At 41.0% G+C, this 9,836-nt stretch overlaps 2 protein-coding genes and 1 long non-coding RNA gene across 7 annotated transcripts; 1 reads left to right on the forward strand and 2 right to left on the reverse strand.

Moving 5' to 3' along the window:
* The first annotated feature begins 53 nt into the window (after positions 1 to 53).
* On the forward strand, positions 54 to 485 carry LOC124293834. Its single transcript, XR_006903702.1, has 2 exons — positions 54 to 184; positions 283 to 485. It is a non-coding gene; the product is annotated as an uncharacterized LOC124293834 (long non-coding RNA).
* Positions 196 to 5,241, reverse strand: LOC107221594 (venom acid phosphatase Acph-1-like). 3 transcript variants are annotated; one of them, XM_046736358.1, is made up of 8 exons: positions 4,840 to 5,241; positions 3,717 to 3,890; positions 3,541 to 3,648; positions 1,994 to 2,259; positions 1,755 to 1,911; positions 1,573 to 1,696; positions 1,276 to 1,496; positions 196 to 1,112 (listed from the first exon to the last, which is right to left on the reverse strand). In XM_046736358.1, exons 2-8 carry the CDS (start codon positions 3,810 to 3,812, stop codon positions 885 to 887), a joined length of 1,200 nt encoding a protein of 399 aa, XP_046592314.1. In that variant the 5' UTR covers positions 3,813 to 3,890; positions 4,840 to 5,241; the 3' UTR covers positions 196 to 884. The 3 variants fall into 3 exon arrangements, with proteins under 3 accessions (XP_046592314.1, XP_046592315.1, XP_015516126.1); XM_046736359.1 differs by lacking the exon at positions 3,717 to 3,890; XM_015660640.2 differs by lacking the exon at positions 4,840 to 5,241 and having other exon boundaries at positions 3,717 to 3,914.
* A 206-nt stretch (positions 5,242 to 5,447) lies between these two features.
* On the reverse strand, positions 5,448 to 7,939 carry LOC107221593 (lysosomal acid glucosylceramidase). Of its 3 annotated transcripts, none has more exons than XM_015660639.2 (9): positions 7,857 to 7,939; positions 7,533 to 7,775; positions 7,330 to 7,468; positions 7,114 to 7,267; positions 6,877 to 7,037; positions 6,436 to 6,815; positions 6,148 to 6,376; positions 5,920 to 6,033; positions 5,448 to 5,759 (listed from the first exon to the last, which is right to left on the reverse strand). In XM_015660639.2, the coding sequence occupies exons 1-9, from the start codon at positions 7,891 to 7,893 to the stop codon at positions 5,660 to 5,662; spliced, it is 1,557 nt and encodes a 518-aa protein (XP_015516125.2). In that variant the 5' UTR covers positions 7,894 to 7,939; the 3' UTR covers positions 5,448 to 5,659. The 3 variants fall into 3 exon arrangements, 1 of the variants encoding a protein (XP_015516125.2); XR_006903700.1 differs by having other exon boundaries at positions 5,692 to 5,759; positions 5,920 to 6,074; XR_006903699.1 differs by having other exon boundaries at positions 5,692 to 5,759; positions 5,920 to 6,083.
* Between the last annotated feature and the right edge of the window lie 1,897 nt (positions 7,940 to 9,836).

Raw genomic sequence — 9,836 nt, forward strand, 5'->3', positions numbered from 1 at the left:
GATGACTCTACAATTGTTAAAACAGCTGTTTCATTCCCTCCGATAGCTTGCGCGCGCATTCGTCTCCCTTTAGTTGTGTGCGGCCGATGCGTGTGCGTTCCTCTTTTCTTATGTATGCATTTGTCGGCCGCAAAGGGAAAGGGAAGGGAACAAAAAACGAGCGCCGGAGCAGGAGAAAGAGAAGGTCAGGGTCCGTGCGCGAAAACAGTCAACTTTGTTTATTGTTTTGCCGTTTGCGCCGCTATACATATACCGTGCCTGACCAATTATATTATTACACAGAACTAACAAAAATTATCGTCACGTCGTTGAAGTCGTCAAGTACAGTCGGACACGCTGACAATGAGTGGACTGTCTCGATGGCTCATACCAGGCAAATTGAACAATCCGAAAGGACGTTGCGGAAACTACCGAAGAGTATATGCCTCAGGATCCTACTGCCAACTACTTTACAGCGAAATGATGAAAAGTAAGGGTGTTCTGCACTGATTAATAAAAAAAATACGCCTCATCAAGTGCAATTCGATCAAAGCCTACCGACATATGAAAGCAGTATCGCGAATAATCGTCATTCTGGTCAGGATGCAGATGGATTACCTTGGAGGACGTTCAGATCTTAATTAAATGGTTGAACCTCGATCAACGGATAGAACAAAGCCTTGTCTGGATTTTTTATTTGTCTGCCAGATTACTTTTGACTTTTACCTGCTCTCATATCAGTCAGAAATGGAAAAGGAAATGTACCTGAAAGACTTGTGTGTAAATAATTCATGACACGAAGAAAATAAAATTGACGTACGCGACGGAAAATGATTATAATAAGCACATGGTTATAGCGAAAATTACCATGCGTTAACTGGGTCAGAGAACGTTTAACCGCAAGCTTAGTCGGAATGCAGTCTGATAATTATCGCCAGAACGGCGAGGCGCAATATATTATTCGGGAAGGAGCTTGAACCAGATGTCGGAATGTTACCGCCATGGCAATACTCGGTCTGGTCTGGAATTACATCCCGCAAAAGTTTGAGGAATTCATCGAGCGGGCAGACCTCGGAACATCCGGGAATGGTCTGTGTAATTAATTTTTCGGTAACTCCTGTGTAGTGGAGAACCTGAAACGGAATTGAATCAGGATTAAAAGTTGGAAAGCACCGTGCCTGCTGGGGCTATCAAGGGAACTCGTGTTTCCATTACCACGCGGCCACACATCTCCAGGCTCGGGTCTCTGTGGTCAGTTTATTGGTGGTGTAAACTAGACGGAAAATGATCGCTTACCCGGACAAAGTACTCGTCATCCTTGTCACGATCTTGAAGGGTTTCGAAGATGATCGTCGATCCGTACGCGGGTAGTTGGGGAACGTTTGTACCGAGGGTACGCGCCATGGCAGCCACGTTATTTTCATGTGCGCTGTAAAAGAACGCTTTCCTTTCTCGAGGCTTGAGACAACCGCTTCTGAGGTCTTGCATGTCACCGGTGATCCGTTTGAGCAAAACACCTGCAAGTTCCAACAAAAATCAACAACGGTTACCCTTAATATCGAGACAATTGCCAATGGGTAAATAATCTCTCACCCCCGTTCAAACGCTTCAACTGTGTAGTGTATGACCTATGGTCGAAGCTCAGGATGGTAATGTTCATCATGGGAAACGGGTAGACCTCGGAAGACCAACTCGGCAACATCAGACCTTGCAATTCCTAAGCACGCCGTAAAACGCATGAATTTGCGAAATAAAGCAGTCAATAGCCTAATTACCTCTTCCTTGAGCAAATTGTACAGGTAATAGGTAGCGGAAGTTGTGTCGACCGTTTTTCCCGTGTGCTTCGTTAGGTAGGCCAGAATGCTGTTGTACTTATTGATTTGCTGTCGGGCTTCTTTTGACTGCAGGAAATTCCTGTACGCCTTCTGGTACCTGTGAAGACGTAAATTAGCGAGTGCGACTGTTATAAATCAAAGCTTGGATTTGGCTGACAATGAGAACGTAATATACATACATGGAACAATCTTGTGGAAACAAGAGGAAATCTTTGTTGATGTTTTCGGAAAACACTGACACAGGCTGCCACGGTAAATCCGGGTTCCAAATCTGCTGGCCGGTGGGGGGAAAGAGGCCTGCTAGTACCAGCTGAAGAGACATCTGAGTCCTATGCAAAGCTGTTGATCTTGCGTAAATCTCATCCGGCAAATAATTCGGACCGAAAAAATCGTTGTATCGATCACGAAGCATTTTGCCTATCTTGTACTCGCGCATTTTTCCATCCTGCAACAGCGTTTGAAAAACGAGTTGGAATTTTGATTAAAACCTAAAATTAATATTATGCAGACAATGCGCTTTGTGCTGGTGTATACCCAGATTATGGAGCACACGTATTGACAAAGTCTAAACGACCGTTTAAAATCTGTATGTTATCCGTAAATATCATAGTTTTGGGTTAGTATACGTATTTCAGACGGTCACTTGGACTTTATCTATACTATCTATACGTGCGTTCCATCCGGATATAGCTGGGTATACTTGGAAATACCAAAATATACTAGCATAACTCTGAATACAATCAACGCAACTTGAATACGCTTGTAATGTTGGCGCGCTTTTTCTTTAATAAAAAGTAGCAGTGCCTGTAGGCAAATTTTGGAACAATGAGGAGTGCGGAGACGTAGAAAATGCTTATTAGTACAGCTTATACTCCTACATTCAATCACGCCTTGTGTGGCTAACGCACCTGTCTTATATAAGACGTCAGAAGAACTTCAAATTCGGAATGTAAGACGGTTTAAGCGGCGTTTCTGTGAAATTTTTTAAACTATTCACAAACCTTGCACATAAACTATGAAAGGAACATTCAATTGATGGGTGGGTGATTAATGTAATCGGTTTCACAGCTTTTATTCATAATTAATTTAAATAAAATCTAAACATCAAGATGCCTGTCAATATTCAGAATTCATGTACTCATACATTCAGCAAAGTTAATTTTGTACCTGCCAGTTAAATTCCTACACTGAACCACACCCAATATTGTTGGATCTCCTCTATTGTAACAAAATCGACGTGACTAAGAACATAAAATTGTTTAGGCAATTGGCCTTAAGTCAGGAAAACGATTCATCGTTATAAAATTTCAATTCGGAAAATGTTTTAATGGTGTAGTGAGGCACGTTTGATCGTAAAAATTTCACACGTCATTTTCGGCATCGCAAATTTATTCAGAGATTTGCGTCCAATATTCACATGGTCGATATACTTTGGACTCATCGCGTATCTATCTGCCTTCATCCTGTTTAAGATGTGACCGGCCCGAAGTAAAGACGTATATCTCATTTCCATGATTAACTCTGTTTACATAGCCGATAAAATAAATCCTAGGGCTAAGCACAAATTATACCGTCCGAAATCATTTACATTCCAAAGAGTATTTTTAACCGGTCACAGATCCGATAGCGAGTATCTGCTACATAGCAAGTCCATTTTTCTTCAAACGCACACGTATCTACACAATTTTGATGTTAATTATTTTACAGCAATATCTGTTATACTTACATTCGTCAGACCACCGCTTCCAATCGGGTAATAAGAATGATTTCCATACGGGTCTAGCGGATAATTTTGAAATTCTATGTCAGGCACTTTATCCCCGTGTCTGAATAGCTGTAACAAACATTACAGTATATTAGTGGTTCGGGAGAAAAATTCCCCCCTCGTCGATTAATAATTACCACGTGTAGAAGCTTAACTTCCGGGTAACACGTAACAAAGTCGTAAAAACCGAAGAGGGTGGAACAAAATATCAGCCCAACTGCAGTCGGATTCATCTCAACGCCTTATCCACCGTTTAAGAAAATAAATACGACAAAGTTTGGCACTGCACTACATCCACTTCGACAGGACACCTTGGGTATGAAACGTGAATAAGTTTGAAACTCAATTTTCTCTGTATGATATTTTCCTTAGTTAATAAAGTGGGGGCGAAATCCGCTCTCATATGAATGGGAGAGTACGGGGTGGGGAGGTTATCATTATGAGTGCGGTCATGAAGCCAAATACACAGATCTGTAACGAAATCCTCCTTCAAATAAAAATGTTATAGATGCGAAGGTTTTAACCTGCCGAATCTATTTCCATTTTCTGCTGTGACGTACATATTACATGATTTGAATTTTTTTTTTTTTTTTTATTGTTCAAATATTAGAATTTGTTGTGTTTCGTTTTTGCATTTACACTACTTGAATCTACTTAAATAGTATTTGTACATAAAAAATCAGTTTGGACTTATTAGAAAGAGAAAGAAAGATATCGTCTAACCCTGTTTAAAGAAAGAAATCTAGAAAACAACTCGAATTATACCAGTATATAGATTTTCTGACGATTTTAATGTTTAAGTTTTTGAACTCTGTAACTTTTTTTCAATGAATGTTGTTGCTATTATTAGTTTTTGATTATAACTTGTAAACAAAAACAGCGTTCTGTTGAAACGGGGGGGTACAGCTTGGACGGTGTAAAATCATATCTATTTTTAAGAGTTCTTTTAAAGAAAATAAAAGTACTAATAACAATTTGAGTTGAAGGGTTTTATTATTCATAGTTTCAAGAACATTTGATAATTTCTTCATCGAAATTACTGACAGAATGGCGGCATGGCGCATATAAGTAGCGAACGAGTCCGAACTCGAGGGCTTTTGCGGTAGCGTATCTCCTGACATCACCGTCCAACTTGTTACAGATAAAAAAAACTTTTTTTAGTTTGAAACACCTCTTCGGGTTCAAGCTCGTAGCCCAGAACTATATTGTAATTACATATAATAATAAGAAGAAGGAAAAAAAAACTTTTTTTTTACAAACCAGTGATATTGTTGAAACAAACTCAGGACCAGTTCAACGTCTTTGCGTTAAATCTAAGAAGCTATGATAAACTGGACGCGGGAGAGTATAGATAAAAATACGGCACTTCGTATCCGCTTTTATATACCGGGAGATGGTTCATAGATATTTTTATCCAGTACTGCGCCTACAGCGCTGCCTTGAAACACGAATCCGAATAATGGGAATAATTGAAACTTAATAATGAATGGACAACTTTTTTTTACGGGCTTACAATGTCATTTTGTTTTGTACACTCCAGGTCTACAGATTATACTTGAAACTCAAACACAACCGTTTATCACGTAAATAAATTTACACATGATAAACGATTATAGGCGAATATATTTCTTATACGTGTTTTTGTAGATTGCGTATCTTTTCAACTTTTGTACGTAACTTTATAATTGCTCAAGCAAAGCAATGAGGAGTGGTCAGTTACGGCGACGGCTAGATGACGCAGGTCCAAGGATCGTAAAGGAGCCAGACCCGTTCTCCGTTCACTCCATGATCCCATACCTGAGCTGTTACACTTGGATTTTTTGTTTGCTGTTTCTGTCCTTAATAATCGGAAAATTTATGCACACGTATTATTATTTCCATAAACCTAATTACCGCGCATAAAATACGGTGAATTACCATCGCAATTAATTTTTCTGTACGTGGTTGGAATGCAATTTACAATTACATTTATTGATTTTTTTTTTTTTTCAATTTACAACACGAGATGTATGACACTTGTTTTCGGTTATTTCCAGTTTAAAACGATTTGCGGTTGCGAAACCATATTTCGCTCGCCAATCTACCAGTAAATTAGAGTGTGTATCGATTTACCGGGAATACTGAACTCAATCGCCCCCTTCGTGATATCCGACACGGAAATAATCCTCTCGGAATCATGCCTGTGGGGAATAGAGAAAAAGAGATGAAATCAGTGAAAAACAGGTAGAAAAGTAAGGGGAAAGAGCATGCAGGGATGAGAATAAGCCTGACAAATATTCCTTTCGGAAAGAACTGCCTGCAGAGAAAAATCTAATCGACGTTCGATTGGTTCAGACTTACGTATTCAGAAATACAATCGCCGTTGAGTTGTCGGGTCTTCGAAAAGCCACCGTTTTTATTTCAAATGGTCCTTCGTTTGATGTACCAATTCTTACGCTGCCGGGAGGGACGTATCTGATCGACAACGAACGCTGGGTCTTATTATCCGCAGAGAACTGCGCATACTTATATACATATATATGTAGCAGTAGCCTGAGGGTGGCGCGAGAAACGCTTGATTGAACTCACTTTGAAAAATGGCCCATTGTGTAGAAGGTGGGCTGCTTGTAGAATTCTCCCGCCGAACCATTGACGATCACACCAGCTCCCATGAAATTTCCGTTCCAGTTGGGACCACCGCGCTCATCCAACGCCATGTTCCAATCCAACCACCCGACAACCCAGTGGTTTAACGTGTCGATGATGCTGACTGCGAATTGCTCGGCTCTGTACCACGAGCCCAAATCTGCGTCGTAATCTGTGAGGTACGAAAACGAGTGACCAAATGTGAGAGAAACGAGGGAGAAGAGAACATACCTGGACACGACTCGGTGTAGATTATAAATTTATCCGGAAACAAATCATGGGTCTCGTCCAGTCTGTCCACCGAGTAACTGTGGTCCAAGTACCAATGCACTCCTGTTCCTGCGAACTGTTTCCTCGTCGAAGAGTCGTTCATGAAAATCTGTGGCCACTCAGGAAGCAGGTGCCTCATCCCGTCAACCAGTATAATATTGATGTTCCCGAAGCCAGTCTTCTTGAGTATAGGCACCAGGAAATTGACTACCCAATCACGCTGGTCCTCCACCGTCCATTCCATCGAGTTTATGGGCAGAGCACCGAAAGCGTTCAACGGTTCATTCTGAGGGGTCAAGGCCCAGAAGTTGAGACCTTGATCTTGGTATTCCTTGAAGAACCTGCGGAAGTTGAGGTGTAGCATTTACATGGCTTGGACAAAAGTTTGAGGGAAAAACTCACTTAGCAAAATAGAAGGCCCACGTGTGCCAGTATTCTCGCTTCAGAGTATTCGAGCCTATCCACGTTGGCCGTGCTTTCATCCATGGTGATGGGCTCCAAGGCGAGGCGAGCAGGTTGATGGGACGCCTGCTGAGCTTCATAGCTCTCCGGATAAACGGGATCTGGGATTTTGATTGAAAGCATCCTAGGATTCATCGGACCAAGATGTCGTATCCTCTTAAGAGAAACTGATCGTACCTTGAAGCGGTGGTCTTCCTCAGCGAGAGCAAAGTACTCAAGGAGGGTGTCATTCTCGACCATTGCGTAGCTGTAAGGCCTGGTGGAAAAGTCGGTACCCGCCATCGGAACCCGGATTATCGTGTACTCAAGCCCATCCTCGGAAAAGTAAGACCTGATCAAAATAAGTGACGGTCAGTTGTGGGTCCAAGGAATTTCTCAGAGTCTTCAAAGCACCTTATAAATTCGTTTTGAGCCGCTTCGGGTAAGGAATTGATGTTTATTCCAGTGGCGTCCGTGGCAGCAGCACCAAAGCCAAGAATATCTTGATATGTCATAGAGGGATCGACTGTGATGCTTGCGTCAGGTTTGATATCTAAACGAAAGATTCACTCAGGTCTGGGCAAGTCTTACACTCGTACAATAGCGTATCGACTTACCCGGAGCCGCGTCGGACCCTCTAAAGCTCCCGGTCGAAGTGCTGAATCTCAGGCCGTCTTTGCTCGTGGAAATTAGCACATACGATCTGAAACTGCCAGAGGGCCTCGATATCCGTGGTGCATCGTCGCAGTATGTCGAATTGCACACACAGTAAGGGCTGCTCCAGTTTGACACCGCAGTCGGCATCCTTGGAGAACATTCTCGAAATTTCAAGTCAACGCCGAACGATGATTGTTGCAGTGCTAAAGAAGCAAAGCTTACATGCTGAATATTATGAAAAATATTGATCAGGTTAGTGCGAATCGGGTGAATTAAAGACGTACCTGACAGCAGACATACGAAAAAGACCTTGCTCCACATCTTGGCTGAACTGCGATGCGGTATTTTGTCATCTCGATGGAAAGGCAGTGCAGCTTATATATATACACCCAGAAGCATCGCCATTGAAGTAGCCAACTAATTTTTTTGACTTTAAGATTGCGTCAAATGCTGTTATCGATGCGATAGACCTTCGTGTGAACACATGCTTTCCGAATGGCCATGGTTGACACGCATGATCAGGTAGCCTTACTTACGGATGCACTACAAACTAGTGCGACCCAATTAGACTCAAACCACTTATAATACTTTCATCACATCTTTATAATCGAAGTGATATGATGGGCCCACGTAGATTACTTACGGTAGGTAGTAGGCCAAATTGCCATTCTTCGTTAAAGATTTTAACGCGCGTCATGGACATGGAGGATTATCTCGGTCGGCATGAGATCAGATACTTGACTAAATAAATAGAATAAACGATTTCTGCGATCAAGTACTTATCCTCAAGGCTGCAAAGCAAACGATGGATAAATGTTTTCGCTGTGAATGATCAAACATATAATTTGTGGAATTGAAAGTAAATACATCGAGTAATAGTACCTATTACTTTCAGATGACTGATGTATTATCACCAATTGCTTTTTCACCGACATTGGCCTAATTCTTAATATTTAATCAACTGAAGTCTCATCAAATTGAAAACGCAGTTCAATGTCGGAAAAGATAAGCATAAAGACATTAATGATTATCTTTGCACAACTTGAAATTATATGCAGAAATACATGAGCGAAACATTAGCTTCAGTTTTTATTCACTGTTGTAATTCGACCAACGAAACAATAGAAACTATCCGATTGTGATTGCGATTTTGATTATGGAAAAGCGTCGATACGTGACGCGCAGGATGACCAGCATGATAGCTTGAAGTGCATATTTTGCCAATATCTGTTTTCTCCGAAAGACAATAACTTCCGGTATCACTAAATAAGTACGTGACTACATCGACAGTTCATTGCAGATAGTTCCTATTGCATGCTATATGCGTACCTGTCATTATGCCAATACGCCCCCCCCCCCCCCTTCCCCGCCCCCGCCAACTCTCTTCAGTGCTTAAAATAAAAGTAATTAAAACGACATTTATCGCAGAGGATTTTCCCGTCGAAAAAAAAGAACTGCAACAAATCACATATCGACATCGGAAAAGCTGAGCTATACGCTCTATACGAATCCAGATAAGGATTAACGAGAACCGATATTGCTATATGACAACAACAATAATAATGACGGTGTTATAACGAGAAGAGACAAATCGGATTGCAAATGCGCTCTACCGAAGGTAACTCATTTTACAAGCATCGATACTTGCAATATTAATGTTATACCATTTCTCCAACTTTTTAAAAGGTTATTCTGTGTAACTGATTTCCTCAACAAGTTCTTTCGCGACATCGATACTGTTTATAAAAAAACCTCTTAAAGAGGCTAAACCCGTATTTGAGAGGGCCTCAGGACCTTTTGTAAATATATGTGGCACACAATTCTTCTCGATAATATCGTAGTATATTATCAATTTCTCGTCCATGTCGCAAGGATCATAATTACGGCAGTTGACAAATACTTTGACCTTCCAGAACTTTCTGAAAAGCATCTGACTTTTTCGACCAAAAAAAAAAAAAAAACATATTAACGAGGAACGGTACTGATTGTTCGGTTGAGTATGCGCAAATGGGAAATGTCAAAATGACCAAATCTATACTCTGATATCACGTTATAAATGAACACTTGTCTAGAAAATTGGTGTGCCACGCTTAGAATAATAGTTTTTCTGTAATCCTGATTATCTTGTTGTTGTTTTCCTGTTGAAAATATGTAACTATATAGTACGTGTATAACATGTTTCAGTGTCCTGAAAGTACGTGAGGCGAGGCGAGGCGAGGCGAGGCGAGTGAATCAAAACAAGGGAGCGGTATAAATTTTGTGGA

The sequence above is a fragment of the Neodiprion lecontei genome, chromosome 4 (genome assembly GCF_021901455.1).
Source record: "Neodiprion lecontei isolate iyNeoLeco1 chromosome 4, iyNeoLeco1.1, whole genome shotgun sequence".
NCBI lineage: Eukaryota > Metazoa > Arthropoda > Insecta > Hymenoptera > Diprionidae > Neodiprion > Neodiprion lecontei.

Excerpts from the sequence above, each read along its gene's own strand:
- LOC107221594 (XM_046736358.1), bottom strand. The coding sequence starts at position 3,812 with ATGAATCCGACTGCAGTTGGGCTGATATTTTGTTCCACCCTCTTCGGT. Across the intron at positions 1,912-1,993 it reads TTTCCACAAGATTGTTCCAT|GTACCAGAAGGCGTACAGGA; the intron begins GTATGTATATTA and ends ACGTCTTCACAG. Across the intron at positions 1,113-1,275 it reads ATGACGAGTACTTTGTCCGG|GTTCTCCACTACACAGGAGT; the intron begins GTAAGCGATCAT and ends ATTCCGTTTCAG.
- LOC107221593 (XM_015660639.2), bottom strand. The coding sequence starts at position 7,893 with ATGTGGAGCAAGGTCTTTTTCGTATGTCTGCTGTCAG. Across the intron at positions 7,268-7,329 it reads GCTCAAAACGAATTTATAAG|GTCTTACTTTTCCGAGGATG; the intron begins GTGCTTTGAAGA and ends TATTTTGATCAG. Across the intron at positions 6,034-6,147 it reads ACAATGGGCCATTTTTCAAA|ATACGTCCCTCCCGGCAGCG; the intron begins GTGAGTTCAATC and ends GTTGTCGATCAG.